The sequence below is a fragment of the Coenobita brevimanus genome, chromosome 78, assembly GCF_032717465.1.
Source record: "Coenobita brevimanus isolate Jiangsu-jjx chromosome 78, ASM3271746v2, whole genome shotgun sequence".
Classification (NCBI taxonomy): Eukaryota; Metazoa; Arthropoda; class Malacostraca; order Decapoda; family Coenobitidae; genus Coenobita; species Coenobita brevimanus.
Genome location: NC_137031.1, coordinates 26,752,538 through 26,771,897, shown reverse-complemented (window position 1 = coordinate 26,771,897; position 19,360 = coordinate 26,752,538). Strand labels below are relative to the sequence as shown.

General features: G+C 44.0%; 1 protein-coding gene across 1 annotated transcript in view; it reads left to right on the top strand.

Moving 5' to 3' along the window:
- Positions 1–19,360, top strand: part of LOC145408771 (uncharacterized) — a 159,209-nt gene that overhangs the window by 101,994 nt on the left and 37,855 nt on the right. Inside the window, exon 8 of the mRNA XM_080279422.1 lies at positions 5,401–5,541. Coding sequence (XP_080135548.1) covers positions 5,401–5,541 — 141 coding nt within the window. The remainder of the gene's footprint in view (positions 1–5,400; positions 5,542–19,360) is intronic.

The following is a 19,360-nucleotide window of genomic DNA, read 5'->3' as shown; positions in this document are numbered from 1 at the left end:
CCGCCGGACTTCCCACCTCGCCACCCCCCACCCCACCACCGGGCAGCTATCACACCACCACCCCAGGAGGACACAACGGTGGGGCTAGTGACCCAGGTCAAGAGGGTCACCGGGACACTACTGTCCTGAGCCCCTGTTCCCCGCAACTGCCCCAACACCAGGTGACCGGAGGAAGTCAACTACCTTGCAGGCAGGACAACCATCGTCAGAATTGGGGTGGGACTGAACCAGATTCAGTCCCAGGTAACACCGTGTTGATGGCTATTGTTACACCCTCTAGGGCAGGAGGCCCAAGGGCAGGAGGCCCAAGGCTACGGCCTAAAAGAGTGTACCAGGGTAGAGAGACCCTCGGCTACGGCCTTAGTATACCCCGGAGAGAGAGTTGCCCCAGTGCATCCCTCTCCTGCTGTTCTATCCTATGGGAGCAACACCGCGCCGATGGCCACTGTACGTGGCGGGGAAGGAGCGGCCTTGTACGCCCTTCAGTTGCTTCTCGTTGGGAAGATCAGCTCCCGGCTATGGCCAAAGTACGTACCAGGATAGAGAGGCCCTTGGCTATCATACGTGCAGCTTTTCCAATCCTATGGGAGCAACACCGTGCCAACGATCCCTATACGTGGCGGGGAAGGAGAGGCCCTGTATGCCCTTCAGTTGCTCCTTGTAAGGCGGGTAGGCTTACGGCCCCGGCCAAAGCACGTACCAGGGTAGAGAGGCCCTTGAAGATAGCCTCAGTACGTACCGGAGAGAGTGTGGCCCTTGTGCCCCCTACTCCTGCTTTTCCCTACTACGGGAGCAACACCGCACTGATGGTGCCTATACGTGGCGGGGAAAGAGCGGCCCCTGTACGCCCTTCGGTTGCTCCTTGTACGACGGGTAGGCTCACGGCCACAGCCAAAGTACGTACCAGGGTAAGCCGACCCAAGGCTCCGGCCTCAGGACGTACCGGAGAGGACACGGGCTACGTGAGTCCTTCTCCTGCCTCTTCCCCCTGTGGGAGCCCTTCATCACCACCCGGGAGTGTTGCCCCGGAGGTGTCGCTAGAGTGGTGGCAAGGCCCAATACCAGACCTACCTCCTACACCTGGGAGATCCTTGTTCCTGCCCTAGACCCGACGGAGAAGTTGCCACAGCCCAGCCCTGTCGGCGCCTCTCCCCACAGGTGCCCGCAGTCCCAGGACCCCCAGGCCAGATCCACAGGCTCCCGACAAGGGCGACCCAGGCTCCCTTACCCCACGGAGCCTGAGACGACAGGCCCGATTCCTCCAGCTGTTCGGCCCCAGTCCCAAGGGCCACCTCTCAGGTCGAGGCCGCCAGACAGGAGGGCCACCCTGCAGCCCACCGACGAGGCTCCGACTTGAGGGCCACCTCTCAGGTCGAGGCCCCCAGACAGGGGGACCTCCCTGCATCTCACCGACGAGTGTGACCCGGGCAGTGACTCCCTTGTGGGCAATATATTGCCCTCTGCAGGCCGGGTCCCTCTAGGGTTCTCCCCTCACGCCCCTGTTATGGAGTGAACATTACCCAGGAGATACAGGTAAATAGTGACGCCCCTTGTGCCGAGAACAAACCAGGGGAAATAACAGTGAACAGTGACTGAGTGAAGACCAATGTAAAACCAGTGACAGTTACTATTAGTCCAAAAGAACTCAGTGCCCGGCAGGACAGAGAATGAACATTAATGTAATTGTATGAGTCCCCCAGTAAAAGAACTTTCTGTGACTGAATGGAGACTAGGGTGCACAGGTAAATCAAAAGCCTGTGTGTAAGTGTCGCCACGACTAAGTGACTGTGTCAAGTGTTGCGATCCGCACCCTGTCTTATTTATAGTAGTATTTCCCCCACGGACTTCCAATCTTGTTTATTCCCTTTGTTGTCGACTCAGTGTATATCCTGCCTAAAAGTGAGATACGGATAATAATATATATAATTCAGGACATCAATGTATGTGCATTGTATTGTGTACTAAGTGTGACTGTATCTTGTGGTGTTGAAGGTTAACTCTGTGTCCCTGTCCCCTGTATCTCAAATATCACTCTGTGTTTTATTGTAACAGTTAGAATTAAGGCAATAGATCTGTTAAGGTATACTGCCTGGTTTTTATGTCCTGTTCCTTTGTGGGTGCTTTACTTCCGGTCCGGAAAGAGGACCCCGCTTCAGTCGCTAGTGTTTTTGGGATGAGAAGTCGACCTAAAAACACTTAGCATAACACTGGTGGCAAGTGGTGGTTCTGGATCCGTGTAAAAGCACGGAGGAACGAAAAAGGGAAACTTGCACATTGGCAGCCAAACCTCACATTCAATTGCCAAAATTCAACCCGGACCAATGTAACATTGATGAGTACTTGGATTTGGTTAAACCCCTCTTAGACACAGGGTTCGACTTGGACAAAGAAAAGATTGCAGTCACATTACCTAACCTGGGTAAAATAATCGCCACTGTCACTCCAAAAATCGTCCCGAGACTAAAATGGGATCAATTCAAACAAATTGTGAAACAGGCAGTGATGCCATCTCTGGGCACAGTTGTAGCCTTATCACAACTAGATGCCCTCACATATGACGGAAGTCTCGATGACACCTTCATCCAGGCTAGGTGGCTCATCACCGCTGCGTACCCGGGCACAGACGCAAAAACCCGGGAACAACTCATATTCCACAAACTTCTCAGGACCCTCCCCGGTTTCATTAAAGACCACTTCATAATACATGAACCAACGGGAGACCTGGATAAAGAAATCAACCTAATAAGGCGCCTTCTAGCCATCCACTCTTCCCCCAAACGCATCAGCAACATCAAGCAATTCCCTACGGATCTCATCCCCATAAATCCGTGGGAATTTTCTCCTTGGTGCCCTGAGTGCCCAATCCACGACATTCGTGAACAGCTAAAAGGTACCCGGCGCAGCAAAACAACACAAGAGTGCCTACAAGCCTCCCCACCATACGCTGATTGCCCCAAGCCTCAAAGCAGAAAAGCAAGATGAGGAAGGCACAGAAGGTGCCCCCCCACTGCCCCCGCATCCCACCGTAATGACGGGGGCCACCTCACATCTCCCCTAGTCTATGACAGGGGGAAACGTCATCTTTTCTTTTCCTCTCCTCTCACTATCTCTTCTATTTTGCCCTCCCCTATTCCTAACCTTCCCACCTCACACACCACTTTCTCCACTACTACCGCCTTCCCCCTTCCTATTCCTCCCCAACACAAAGCCTGCCTCCCCCTTCACAGACCTCCTAGAACCCTTACCTCATCTTCCCCTAACCTACTTCCCAAAACCGCCTCCTCCTGTCTACTCCCTCCCACCTACGACCCGGCACCACCCACCACCATCACTTCCCCGCCACTCATTTTCCCCACCAACACAGCCAACTCATTCGCCTTCCCTATCACACCATCCTCCTCCTCACTCTCACCTGCCTCTCTTTCCTCGCTCACCTCCCCCACCCCACCCTCAACCTCACCATACCGACAAACCCCTTCCCCCACTTCACCCTTACCTGACCCACCACCACCTTCCTCCGATTCTGATCCTTCACCAACCTCACCTCCGCCTGCATCTCCTCTGGCTACCTCACCTCCTCCTCCAACCCACCACTCTCAATCACCGCCCGCTACGCCCACCACCGACACCGCACCACACCACCCATCACCAACTCCCACCTTCTCTGCTGTGGAATCAACCACCACCACCGTACCACCACAACTCCCACCACACCCCACCCGCACCCCACCATGCAGCGCCCCACGCAACACATCACCCACCAACTCCCCACGTGCACCAACCCCACCTACCACCAACTCCACCCACTCATCCACTCCTGGCCACCCATTACCCACCGACCATGCCCACTACACAAGACACCCCACACCACCACCAACAACTGCCCACAACCATGACGGGAAGCCCATGCCACCACGTGCCCAACCACCATCACCGCCTACGCCCACCCTCACCACCATGACCACCAGATCACGACGCCTCTACTGCCCACCATCTAGATACACCCCCACACCTCCATCTCCCCCCCATCCTGCTCCCCATTCCCCAACACATGCCACCCACACCCCAAACACCACCCCCATTACCCTCCCCCTTCATCAGGCATCGTGGAAACTTCCCACTTCACAACCAGAGATGAAAATTGAGAGGGTGCTATGGCGCCCCGACGACCGCCCACCTGTCAGGATTCGGGACACACACCACCTTCTCTGCCTCCTACGCCGGACCAGCCACCCATCCTCCCTCCGGCTCACTCTCAAACCCCACCAGGAGCCTAACACCTTCACCTACCACTGGGTCAGCCTCCTACAACACCTCACCCCGGCCCACCAGACATCCACCTCCACGACATACCACCTCCAGTCACAGGGTCATGACTTTTCCACCACGGAGGGTGGTAAAATGCCCGCCACCAGACCTCCCACCTTGCCACCCCCCACCCCACCACCGGGCCGCTACCACACCACCACCCCAGGAGGACACAACGGTGGGGCTAGTGACCCAGGTCAAGAGGGTCACCGGGACACTACTGTCCTGAGCCCCTGTTCCCCGCAACTGCCCCAACACCAGGTGACCGGAGAAAGTCAGCTACCTTGCGGGCGGGACAACCATCATCAGAATTGGGGTGGGACTGAACCAGATTCAGTCCCAGGTAACACCTGTTGCTGGCTATTGTTACACCCTCTAGGGCAGGAGGCCTAAGGGCAGGAGGCCCAAGGCCACGGCCTAAAAGAGTGTACCAGGGTAGAGAGACCCTCGGCTACAGCCTTAGTACACCCCAGGGAGAGAGTTGCCCCAGTGCATCCCTCTCCTGCTGTTCTATCCTACGGGAGCAACACCGCGCCGACGGTCCCTGTACGTGGCAGGGAAGGAGCGGCCCTGTACGCCCTTCAGTTGCTCCTTGTAAGACGGGTAGGCTTACGGCCCCGGCCAAAGCACGTACCAGGGTAGAGAGGCCCTTGAAGATAGCCTCAGTACGTACCGGAGAGAGTGTGGCCCCTGTGCCCCCTACTCCTGCTTTTCCCTACTATGGGAGCAACACCGCGCCGACGGTCCCTATACGTGGCGGGGAAGGAGCGGTCCCTGTACGCCCTTCAGTTGCTCCTTGTATGACGGGTAGGCTCACGGCCACAGCCAAACTATGTACCAGGGTAAGGTGACCCAAGGCTCCGGCCTCAGGACGTACCGGAGAGGACAAGGGCTACATGAGTCCTTCTCCTGCCTCTTCCCCCTGTGGGAGCCCTTCATCACCACCCGGGAGTGTTGCCCCGGAGGTGTCGCTAGAGTCGTGGCAAGGCCCGATACCGGACCTACCTCCTACGCCTGGGAGATCCTTGTTCCTGCCCGAGACCCGACGGAGAAGTTGCCGCAGCCCAGCCCTGTTGGCACCTCTCCCCACAGGCGCCCGTAGTCCCAGGACCCCCAGGCCAGACCCACAGGCTCCCGACAAGGGTGACCCAGGCTCCCTCACCCCACGGAGCCTGAGACGACAGGCCCGATTCCTCCCGCTTTTCGGCCCCAGTCTCGAGGGCCACCTCTCAGGTCGAGGCCCCCAAACAGGAGGGCCTCCCTGCACCCCACCGACGAGGCTTCGACTCGAGGGCCACCTCTCAGGTCGAGGCCCCCAAACAGGAGGGCCTCCCTGCACCCCACCGACGAGGCTCCGACTCGAGGTCCACCTCTCAGGTCGAGGCCCCCAGACAGGAGGGCCTCCCTCCATCTCACCGACGAGTGTGACCCGGGCAGTGACTCCCCTGCGGGCAATATATTGCCCTCTGCAGGCCAAATCCCCCTAGGGTTCTCCCCTCACGCCCTTGTTACCGAGTGAACATTACCCAGGAGATACAGGTAAATAGTGACGCCCCTTGTGCCGAGAACAAACCAGGGGAAATAACAGTGAACACTGACCGAGTGAAGACCAGTGTAAAACCAGTGACAGTTACTATTAGTCCAAAAGAACTCAGTGCCCGGCAGGACAGAGAATGAACATTAACGTAATTGTATGAGTCCCCCCAGTAAAAGAACTTTCTGTGACTGAATAGAGACTAGGGTGCACAGGTAAATCAAAGGCCTGTGTGTAAGTGTCGCCGCGACTAAGTGACTGTCAAGTGTTGCGATCCGCACCCTGTCTTATTTATAGTAGTATTTCCCCCACGGACTTCCAATCTTGTTTATTCCCTTTGTTGTCGACTCAGCGTATATCCTGCCTAAAAGTGAGATACGGATAATGACATATATAATTCAGGACATCAATGTATGTGCATTGTATTGTGTACTAAGTGTGACTGTATCTTGTGGTGTTGAAGGTTAACTCTGTGTCCCTGTCCCCTGTATCTCAAATATCACTCTGTGTTTTATTGTAACGGTTAGAATTAAGGCAATAGATCTGTTAAGGTATACTGCCTGGTTTTTATGTCCTGTTCCTTTGTGGGTGCTTTACTTCCGGTCCGGAAAGAGGACCCCGCTTCAGTCGCTAGTGTTTCTGGGACGAGAAGTCGACCTACAAACACTCAGCATAACATAAATAAATGGAATATGAGTGGATTCATTTTCCAAAGAAACAGTAGCCATGTTTGAAGTGAGCTGAAATAGAAATACAGGAATGGGTCCAAACTGAAAAGTGTCTGCAAGAAAGAAAAATTGAAAGATACCGTATAAGTATATATATATTATATCTATATCTATATCTACATCTATCTATCTATCTATCTATCTATATATATAATATTATATATATACAGTATATATATATATATATATATATATATATATATATATATATATATATATATTTTGAACACCATCACTGAGAGAGAGAGAGAGAGAGAGAAGGGGTCTGAGAGTGGTATGCATTTCTCAAACGCCTGATAAACAAATTTCCCCGTCCCCACCTTTCCTCCAGCATCCTCCTCCTCCCCACCCTTCCTCCAGCATCCTCCCCCTCCCCGCTCTCTCTCTCTCTCTCTCTCTCTCTCTCTCTCTCTCTCTCTCTCTCTCTCTCTCTCTCTCGTGCATTACATTATTTCACTGTTTATTTCCCCATACATGTATTACTGTATAAATATTTGTGTACTCACCCCACATCACACAGCAGTGCTGCAGACTGCACATACCTGAGATGAGAATATGAAATATATTCAAAACAGGAATGTATGGTGCAATACTACTACTACTACTACTATTTCTGCAACTGCTACTACTACTACGAGTTCTACTTATACCACAGTACTACTACACCTACTACTACTACTACTACTACTACTACTACTACTACTACTACTACTATTGCTGTATTACTACCACTACTACTGCTACTGCTACTACCACTACTATTGCTACTACTACTACTACCACTACTACTACTACTTCTACATACTATTATTAAAACTGCATTATTTTTAAAATATTATTATTATTATTATTTATTATTATTATTATTATTATTATTTTTATTATCTATCTATCTATCTATCTATCTATTGCCAGACGCCATAATCCCGTAAGGGGTGGCCATTTGACTTTGAGTTAGTTGTTTTACGGGGAGGGGCACTAACCCTCCACCAACCCACTTGTTGACACGTAGGGAGCACGTATGGTTTGGTTATATGGTTACCACCCAACGTTGTAAATGGTTTCTTGGCTTACAGGAAACCATTTGGCTTGTCACTCAATGTAAAGCCACCTGTAAAGGAAAGAAAAGCAATAAGAAGTGACAGGAAAGATGGGAGAAATAGGAAGAGAGGAGGGCAGGCACAGAAAAAGAATGATAAAGGCTAAGGAAGAAGTAGGCAGCACTACATCAAGTGAGTGGATGATGGTGAGAAATAGGAAGAGAGGAGGACAGACACAGAAAAAGAATGATAAAGGCTAAGGAAGAAGTAGGCAGCACTACATCAAGTGAGTGGATGATGGTGAGAAATAGGAAGGGAGGAGGACAGGCACAGAAAAAGAATGATAAAGGCTAAGGAAGAAGTAGGCTGCACTACATCAAGTGAGTGGATGATGGTGAGAAATAGGAAGAGAGGAGGACAGGCACAGAAAAAGAATGATAAAGGCTAAGGAAGAAGTAGGCAGCACTACATCAAGTGAGTGGATGATGGTCGCCACCATTACTTTTATTATTGTTATTATTATTATTATTATTATTATTATTATTATTATTATTATTGTTATTATTATTTTGCTTTGTCCTTTTTTTTTTTTTTAAGATCTTGAAGATATAAGACAAGAATGTACCTAAGGTTAACGTAAGTTCTTGCACCAAATTAATATAAAAGAGCTTGATCTATTTTTGAAGGTCGTGTACCCTTTTTTAGTGCAAAAATTGCATAATTGAAACTGAAATATCTCAGAAACTTATTGGTATACAACTTAGTGGTTGAAAATCCTATGATCAAAGAGCATGCTGAAGAGGCTAAATATTTTGCCATTTAGCTTAGTGGAAAGTATCGAAATAAAATCTGCTCAGTATTTAATTTGTATCTCGTTTTAAAGAAAACCACATAAGCTGTAAAACTGTAACTTTACAGAAATATGGCTGTGGTGCCACTCATTATCTGAAAGGATTTTGGTTACAGTTACGCATACAGTTAGCCTGTTATTGAGACAAAAGTAAAATGAATCCCATGCTTACAAAGACAATCAATACCATAAATAGTTATGGAGAAGCTTCCTTATTGTGGCTATATAGTAAGTAAACGGTAACTAGGTAATATCATTATTAGTATTATTCCGTCACTTTTAGTCTCCAATTATCATGATATTTACTGAGGATGTCCGTGCCATGACCTTGTTACACCCACAGTTTCAGTGACCCTGACACTTTTCAAGGTCACAGGTCCAAAAATATTCAAAAAGGGCTTCTTTTTTTTTTTTTTTACCTCAGTTTTCTCCATAAATATTATATATACATGAACCGGGAAGGAAATCTTGTGTTAGAATTATTTTCCAAACATTTGTATGGAAATTTTTTTTACATATTTCATGCATGACATTAAGATAAATCGAACACCTCACTTTTCAACAATTTTCAATTGCTCTTTCATACATGAAAAACAAAAACATAAAAGAGGCAATTCTGGGCCCTAGAAACATTGCCTGTTCCTGGACCAGATCTGTATGCTCTCTGGCTGCAGTTTGACCAGTTAGTTCAGCAATAATCTAGTCTAATCACAAACGGATGCCTTCACGCCATCCTGTCAATTATTGCTCCTCATGGCTCACTTTCCACTTCGAGTTTGTTTCTTAAAAACCTATTTTGCCAGTAATAAGTACCCTATCCATATTTTTGAGAAACAAGCATGTTTCTAAATTCAAAGCCTTCCCCAAACAAACCGGTTCACATTGTCGATAAGGAGTGTCTTAATATCAAGTTCCCACACCTAGATTCATTAAGTTACGAAATCAGGAAAATACTAAACAAACCTCCGTGATTATTTGCCAATTAATTTTAGGATAATCTTGACAAACAAGAGCACTACTGGCAGCATTCTTAAACATTTCTCTTGCCTTCCCACTAACCTCTGGTCGAATGTTGTTTATTTATTTTCATGTTCTAGCTGCCCTGCTAGATACGTGGGGTCGACCTCAAGTTGGTTGCTCCACCCAGTTCCTGAGCACCAAGGTAAATCCACTCGGACTGGAAGGGTCCTCTCTAAACCCTCTTCTTCTTCTACCAAAGAGCATTCTCACCTTTCTGATCACCCTTTTTCTTCCGCTGATTTTCAGATAGGCTACTATCCCCATGCCAGTCTCATTCTGACCTCATCACTGCTGAATCTGTTCACAGAATGCGACCCAGTCTCCATAGTTCGACTAGCGCTACCCCACTATTCACGCAGTAACTACGTTAACAGGTCAACTCCTACTTTGTATTTTTCATATCTAGCATAGTTAGCCTTTGTATTGGTTTTCAGATTTTGCAAAGAGTAACCATGCTACTTTTATACTCTACCACTTATATTTGATTTCTCTCCTTTTTTTTCTTTTTATGTTAGCTTTTGTCATGTATGTTTGAAATGAACAGGTTATAAATTTTTCCTGACATCGTTGTTTTTTAAACGTTTAGATCCAGTGATGGTGGAGACTGTGTCTCCGAAACGTATGGAATAGTAAGAAAGCTGTTTATCACAACGTATATATATATGGTTTGATGGCAACTGTGCCGGAGCAACAACCCAAAAGTCATTAGCATATAACTCTTACTTAAAATAAAAAACATCTGAATCACTCTCCCAATTTAAAATTGCTAGAAATCATGCAAAGGCTGTATTAAATCTATCTAAATCAAACTTTCTTCAAAAGCAAGCATCAACACTACTTAACAACCGTAATAACAATAGAATATTCTGCTCAACTCTTAATTCTTTCAATAATAACTTTAACAAGTCATCTTCCATTTCCCCACTAAAATCTTCAGATGACGACATTACAAGTGACCCAAGTGGGAAAGCAGATATCTTTGCCAGTACCTTTGCCAGAAACTCTACCATAGACTATACCAGCCAGAATGTCCCAGTACTGGAACTAGATTCTCCCGAAATTGCCCCACTTAAAATACAGACAAGATACGTAAAATCCATCCTAGACAATTTACCTACCAACAAAGCTCCAGGCCCAGATGGCATTCCGCCAATTGTTTGGAAAAAGTGTTCCCATGAACTTGCCTCTGTCCTAGCTAAATTATTCAGACTATGCATACGTACTTCTTTATTCCCAAATACATGGAAAGAAGCCAATATCCACCCAATTCCGAAGAAAGGAAGTTCGTCTGACCCCTCCAATTACAGACCAATAGCTGTCACATCTTCTCTTGGTAAGGTATTTGAAACTTTAATTAATAAGCACATTGTTAAACATCTTGAATCCAACAACTTATTTAGTGACAGACAATACGGTTTTCGCCACGAAAGATCCTTTATTGACATACTCAATCTCTTAACTCATACCATGTATCAATCAGTTGATCTTTTTGGAGAAACTCATGCAGTAGCTCTTGATATCTCTAAAGCTTTTTACAGAGTATGGCACCGTTCCCTTCTGTCCAAACTCCCTTACTATGGACTAAAGTCTTTTGTTCCTTTGATTTCTTCATATCTTAGTGATAGGAAAATAAGAGTAAAAGTAGATGATGTATATTCCAACTTCCACTCAATTAACGACGGCGTGCCGCAGGGATCAGTTTTGGCGCCAACCCAATTTCTGGTTCATATTAATGATCTCTTATCTGTCACCCACAATCCCATTCACTCATATGCAGATGACTCAACACTATATAGTTCATTCACACTCAGACATCCATATACAAAGTCCAATATCTCTACCTCTCAAAGCAGTACAGCCATCTCCATAAATCAAGATCTATCTACAATCAGTGAATGGGGACAAAACAACCTTGTCTCATTTAATGCTAGTAAAACTAAATATATACAGTTTACTAATAGACAGATAATGCCAGTTTCGTACATTACCTTCAGTGCTACTAATATTCCCATCTCCAAAAGTATTGAAATTCTTGGCGTCTCACTTAACAGTGCCCTCAGCTGGACCTCTCATGTCAGATCACTTGCTAAAACCGCCTCAAAGAAACTTGGATTATTGTACAGAGTCCGTAACTTCTTCGCCGATGAGCAGTTAGCTATAATTTATAAGAGTCATGTGCGCTCTCAGCTTGAATATTGCTCACCCTTGTGGAATGGTTGTGGAGAGGTTGCATTAAGACAACTAGACAAAATTCAGAAAAAGCTGTTAGAATCATTAACAACCCTGCCATTACATATAAGCTACCTCCCCTGCAAGTAAGAAGGAATGTTGCCTCCCTTGCATTATTTTACAGATATTTTTTTGGCAAATGCTTGGACGAAGTTGCGTCCATGGTGCCACCTCTCCATGCCTTCCCTCGTGCTACACGGGCATCTGGTAGCGCTCATGACTGGAATGTCACTCACCCATATTGCAGAATTTCTTCCTATCAGAATTCTTTCATTCCCCGACCTGCATCTCTCTGGAACTCGCTTCCCCAGAGTTGTTTCTCTCCAAATTTCAACCCACAACTGTTCAGGTCTAATTGTTACAGATATTTTATGAACAGAAGACACCAGTAATCTGGTGTATGGATTATTTTTTTTTTTTACTCATTTGTTTTTCCTTCCCCCGTTCTGTTATTTATAATATATATATATATATATATATATATATATATATATATATATATATATATATATATATATATATATATATATATACAGAAAGGGAGAGGAAGGGGGGAAGATTAAGAAAATAAATTTCCAGAGGAAAAAAAAATGATCTAAGAATGAGTGCAAAGGCTAAAATATGACTGTAAACTGACCAATAGAGAAAGAAAATTACTGCAGTAAAGAAAATGAAGCATTCAAGAGAGGCGTAACTCGGCAATTAAGAACTAAGTGGGTGCTTTGCTAACGTCCTAATGCGTGTTACTGGGGAGCATTTTGTGTGGAAGCAGGAGGAGGAAGAGGAGTAGGAGGAGAAGGAGAAATGAAGAAAGGAAGGAAGGAATGAAGGAAGAAAAAAGGACGGAAGGAAGGAGAGGAGGAAGAAGAAGGACGTACGGAAGGAAGGAAAGTGGAAAGAAAGGACGGAAAAAAGGAAAGGTGGAAGGAAGGAAGGAAGGAAGGATGGATTGAAAGATGGAAGGAGCAAAGGAAGAAAGGCATGAAGAAAGGATAATAAGACAGAAAGGAAAAAAAAATATTAGAGAAACGCAAGTAGCAGAAGAGGATGGAAGGAGGCAGGAAGGACAGTGAACAAGGAAGGAAGGTAGTAAGGATTTGAGAGAAAAGAAAGAAGGAAAGAAGAGAGGAAGGGATGAAAGAGAAGTAAAGAAAACTGGGGAGAGAAAATACGAAGTAATGAGGCAGACAGGAAGACACTAAGGATTGTTTGAGAGGAATGAAGGAAGGAATTGAGGGAGGAAAAAAGTATGAATGTTATACAGATGAAGAGGAAGGAAAGAACGAATGAGGGAAGGAGGGAGGGAGGGAAAGAAGGTGGACAGTTATGAAAGAAAGTAATGAGAATTTTAAGAGAAGATATTTGAAGAAAATAAGGGAAGAGGAGGAAAAATGGTGAAGGAAAGAAGACAAAAGCAAGTAAGTAGGAAGGAAGGAATTGGAGGGGGTGGGAGTATGGGAAAGACAGGAAAGACGAAATATAAAAAGGAAGGCACGAGGCACAAAGGAAAGCAGATAAACCCAAAGGAAAGAGTATAAGAAGGAAGAGGGAAGGAAAGGAAGCATAAATTCAAAGAAAGAAAATAGAGATAAAGGGAAAATGTAAGAGTTGGAGAAAAGGTCTGAATAAAGGTGAAATAATGGTGATAACAGAAGGGAAGAGATTATATTTACAAATGGTGGAAATAGTGACACGATATTATATTTAAAATATTGGATATAAATGGCAGAGAGAGAGAGAGAGAGAGAGAGAGAGAGAGAGAGAGGGAGGAAGGGAAAGAGCACTGGGCTTACGATAGTTTCTTGGTAATCCGGCGTTAAAACTGAGAATTTTTTTCCTCTCGTAAGGGAAACAAATCGCTACTACAGGATGGGATGAAACATAAACATTTGTAATAAAATTGGTACCATTACCAAGGGAATGCAAGATGGTCTACACTGAGAAAATCTCCAGTATTCATATATGTTGGTCTTATTTATCCACGAGAAAGCTGGCAGGCTTTTCGAATCCCTGTTGTTACATTACTTTAAAAGTAAATAAAAATATGGTTGAGTACGCTTACTTAAGGAGCAACTGGCTAAGTCTGAAGCCATTCATTTATTTCTTCTGGAGAAGAAATAAATGAATGGCTACAGACTGAAAAAGATTTCTATGAAAGAAGGAAAGAACATAGGCAACGCTACGCTGTTGCAATGCTCCATCTGGCCAAGCACGTACCCCCCAACCTCCGTGCTCATCTAACCAAGCGCATAATGCCCCCCTCCCGTCAAGTCTTTTTTTTAGAAAGTGGACGTAAGGAGAACGCCTTGAGGGCACATTGCTTGGGCCTCAGATTCCTTGCTAAGGTTATATTGAAGTCTCGGAATTTTTTTCCTTTTTCGTTATTTAAGAAAAATAAATAAAATAAAAACTACTTAAGACACAGCATTCTACCTATCAAAAGGCACCCGTTCACTATAAAACACGTAACTATTTGAAATTTCATGACTCTATAGCGAATAATTTCTGAGTTCTGGCCCGGAAACGAAATCTGTACGCCTAGCCAGCCGCCCTGCCGCCCAGCTTTACAGACGGACACCTATTGATCCAGTGATAATAAAACCCTCCTCTGACTTTGTCAATGGAAGGTAAAAAAGAATGCAAGAAACCCTAAAAGTACTGTATGGACACCATTACTGAGAGAGAGAGAGAGAGAGAGAGAGAGAGAGAGAGAGAGAGAGAGAGAGAGAGAGAGAGACTGGAATGCATTTCTCGAGCACCCATGGCTATTAATCTCTGCACTCTCCACTTCCCTGCAATTTTCCCCTTCTCTTCTCTCTCTCTCTCTCTCTCTCTGGAGTTGAACAGTCTACAAAACTGAACTACAATATGGCTGGGATGAAAACACTGCGATAATCATCACAATACTACAACAAACTAAGGAATACAGGACAGTTATACAGTGGGAATGGTCAATCATACAGGTTATCAGGACAATAAAGAAAAGAAATGTAAAATACTTAATAAAGAACTAATGTAACTTTTCGAAATATGTATTGTTCTTTATGTTGTATTAATATATAGTGTTAATATATAATTTAGTGCAGTAAACATAAGTAAATTAATGCATACTCACAGTTAACTTGTATATCGGCAACTTTGTCACATTTTAACAATTACTGTCTACATTAGTCCCAAATATCATCTTTACTCAGATACCTCCTCAAGGAGTTATTGTGCCTGTAGTAAGATGAAGGCAGCTGAGGTGTCACAACCCGTAGTGAGGTTTCCTTAGACTGGATGAGCAGGTATTCCCTGTATGCTCGTAGTGATGTACCATGCTCTGTGCCGCCGCTACGTCACATCTCTCCACGGTGTCATTCAGGGTATGCATAAATTCTGCCGTTTTTTCCATTAAATAGTTCTCAATTGGGTTAACAAATGGGGAATGAGGAGGCAGGGATTCGTATCACCCTCTCTGCAAGCAGCTCGGATATTCCAGTATGGCATGGTGCGTTGTCCATGAGGATGACACAGTCCTCTTCTCCGATAACTTCATCTTGTGAGGTAAAGTAGTGTTTGAAGGTGTCCTTATCATTTGATTTTAATTATTTGACAATAATTTTGGGACAATCCTCAACCCACTGCGACAGTTAAACACTTCATCAAACAGATCACCTTATGTAGTTGAACAGCCTACGAAACTGAACAACAATATGCCTTTGACTACGTCAGTACAAGAATCATCACAATATCACGACAAACCAAGAAATAAAGGACAATTATGCAGTGCAGTTTGTCAATCCTTCTATTTATGGAAACAATTAAGAGACATGAAAACTAACGTAAATCATCAAAATGTGTGTTATTATGTATACTTTTGAAAGCTACATATAGTACTTCTGCAGTTAATATATGTGAAATAGTTAAATAAATACTGTCATAAAGACTTAAGGTAAATGATCGAAACGTTTTTACTAAATATATACTGTATCAATACGTTCATGCAGTGTAACATGTAAATTACTGAGTACTCAAGTATTATAATATACTGTACTGTATATTGGCAACATTGTCACATTTTAAGTTACTGTATACATACACTAGTCCCAATTATCATCTTTACTCAGGCACTTCCTTAAGAATGAGTTACTGTGCCTATTGTCAGATGATGCCAGTTGAGGTGTCACAACCTCTAGTGAGGTTTCCATGCATTGGATGAACAGACATTCCCTCTCTCTGTGCCGCTGCTACATCACATATCTCCACGATGTCATTCAGGGTGTGCTTCAGTCTTAATTGCCGAAAAACAGTTCTCAATAGGATTAAGAAATGGGGAATGAGGGGGCAAATATCGTATCACCCTCTCTGGAAACAGCTCGGATATTCCAGTATGGCATGGTGCACTTTCCATGAGCATGACAGCCCTCTTCTCCAATAACTGCATCTAGTGATGTAGTCTTTGAAGGTCTCTTTGTATACACTACTTGTATGAATCTCGTGATAAACTAATCTAACTTGATCTGAGATAGCAGCAATAAGGGTGACGTTACCTCCACGTTGCCCTCCTACAGTCCTGTTCACTCGCTCACCCCGTGGTGCCCGTCCATAGGTACGTCTGGTGTAGAGATTATACCCAGTCTCATCCAGATATATCCGGTGTTTTTGTAGCCCACTGTAGTACATGTAATGGGCAAACATTGTTCTTGCTTCTTTCACTTCTGGTGAGTTTCTGTTTTGTGGGATGTTGCGGCAAAGTTTCAGAGTTATAAGTTGACCTTGTAGTGCTCGTGACACAGTGACATCAGACACACGTTACTTCTGTGGAAATATTTCACGGAGAGTCATATTCAGTTTCTTGATAGTTATTGTTTGCTCAGCCTCAATCATCGATATTAGAAAATCATTTGACTCATTGTCTAACGATGCTCTGTGTCGTCCTCCATGGCGTGTTTCACTCGATCCTGTTCTTTGATAATGACGAACGATTGTGTAGGCCGAGGTCCACCTTATGCCTAGATCATGTGCTGTTGCCAGGAAGCCATCGTTTGCGCAATATTTGTCAGTTATACGCCGACGATCCTCAGGCAATACTCTGTTGTTTCGGCGGCGAGGCATTCTGTCAGCTAGTCTGTACAACTTGATTCAAGGTCAGGTACTGGCTGCAGAGATATCGCCAGCCCCCTCGTACACTACGTGACTGAAACACTGCCACAAATATGATGATGTGCGATTGTTTGGTTATATATCATTGTTTATATATTATAAGTAAATGTTTCAATATTGTTTCACTGACTCTGTCTGTAAAACCAATTGTTTTGACTTTTGAAGCATGTTTAATCTTTTTGAAGATAGTTTGTATGTTTGTAATTGTTTATCCAATATCGAAAATTGTTTGACAACTGAGAAGATTGTTTTGCGTTACCTCATTTGTCGATGTTAAGTGATCGAATGGTTGTTTATAATGGCCAAGTGCTGAATGATTTGACCATTGTTTTACGATTGTGTAGATAGTCTACTTCGAATACTAAATCTGTCAAATACAAATGATAAAAGGTATACACTACTTGTATGGATCTCATGATACACTAATCCAACTTTATCTGAGATGGCAGTAATAAGGATGACGTAACCTCCACGTTGACCTCCAACAGTCCTATTCACTAGCTCACCCCGTGGTGCCCTTCCATTGGTATGTTTGCTAAGAGATTATACCCAGTCTCATCCAAATATATCCTGCGTTTTTGTAGCCCGCATTCGTTCATGTAATGTGCAAAATGCTGATGTTGCTTCTTTCACTTGTGGAGAGTTTCTGTTTTGTGGGATGTTGTGACACAGTTTCAGAGTTATTAGTTGGCTTTGCAGTGCTCGTGACACAGTGACATCAGACACATGTTGCTGCTGTGGAAATATTTCACGGAAAACCTCATTCAGCTACTTCGTGGTTATTGTTGGTTCAACGTCAATCATAGATAATAGGAAATCAATAGATTCCTTGTCTATTGATGCTCTGCGTCCTCCTCCATGACGTGTTTCATTTGACTCTGTTCGTTGATAGTGGCGAATGATTGTGTAGGCAGTGGTCCGCTCTATGCCCAGATCATATGCCGTTGACAGGAAATCCTTATTGGTGTAATATCTCTCCATTATACGCCAACAATCTTCAGGAAATACTCGCTTGTTTCGGGGGACGATGCATCCTCTCACCAAGTCCAAACACCTTGAATCCCGGTCTCGTATTGCCAGTCGAGATTTCGGCAGCCCTTTCGTAAACTATGTACGTGACTGTAACACTGCCACATGTATAATGGACTGTGATTTTTTTGTAATTATCTACTCATTATCGAGAACTGACTGGCAACTGAACAAACTGATTTACGTTACCTTAACTGTCGATTGTAAATAATTGAGTGGTTGTTTATAATGGTCATATATTGAAGGATTTGCCCATTGTTGTACAGTTGTAAAGAGTGTCTAATACGATTACTAAATTAGTCAAATACAATTGATAAAAAGGTGTACCCACATTTATCAAACTGTATAAACATTCCATTAAGATGATGCGTTCTCTCTCTCTCTCTCTCTCTCTCTCTCTCTCTCTCTGTAGGTATGTATGAATGCATGCATGCATGTGTGTGTGTGTGTGTGTGTGTGTGTGTGTGTGTGTGTGTGTGTGTGTGTGTGTGAATAATATATCTAAGTGTATATACTGATAGAGTAACATTATCGAATCCACTCAGTTAATTATGCTATTAATATCGCTTCCTAAATAAAAAAAAATGGACTTCCATTTGGTATTGAGTTAGGATAATGATATAAAATTCTCTTGCTGAACTGTTAATCAAGATTGAGGAAGTGAAGCATTTAATGAACTGGACTGATAGGGAATAGAGAGAATGGTGAAAAATGATACTCTGGGTTATTAGGAGAGAGAGAGAGAGAGAGAGAGAGAGAGAGAGAGTAGCCTATATAGGAAGCACAGATAAGAGGAGGCTTGTTGGCCCATGACGAGGTTATCTGTTGGAGAAGAGGTTATTTTTACTAAGATATAACCAACGTAAAAGGAACGGACAGAAAAGAGGAAAGCTCTTCCATACCCACCACACAATGTGGTTAAACTGGCGGCAAAAAGACAGAGAAAAAAAAAGAACATGCTTGTTACAAAGAACAAGCATGGAATCCTTACAGAAGAGGCAGAAGAGGAAGGACTAAGCACTTTGTAATGTATATTCCACAGATCTGTAAACGGAAGGGCGTACACAATCGCCTAATGTTCTCGTTAATAAACATTCGCCTCACAGTCGTCAGCATACACGTCAACCTGAAAATAAACAACAATTAGTTAGTTATTGCCTGAAGTTTCATAACAGTGTTTAGCCGAATTATAAACGGCCAATAATTTCGCAATAAACACTTCTGCTGGCAGCTTATTCCATTACTGCACTAGGAGAATATTAATGCAATTTTTCCCTTGATTAGTGTTACACTACCTATTTTTGAGTTTCATTCAATTAGTTCTGGTCACGTTATCACTCTGTATTTCGAACAGTTTATCACATCTCCCATCGTCAAACATGTTAAGAATGTGAATACTTCTATTAGATTTCCTTTGATATATATATATATATATATATATATATATATATATATATATATATATATATATATATAT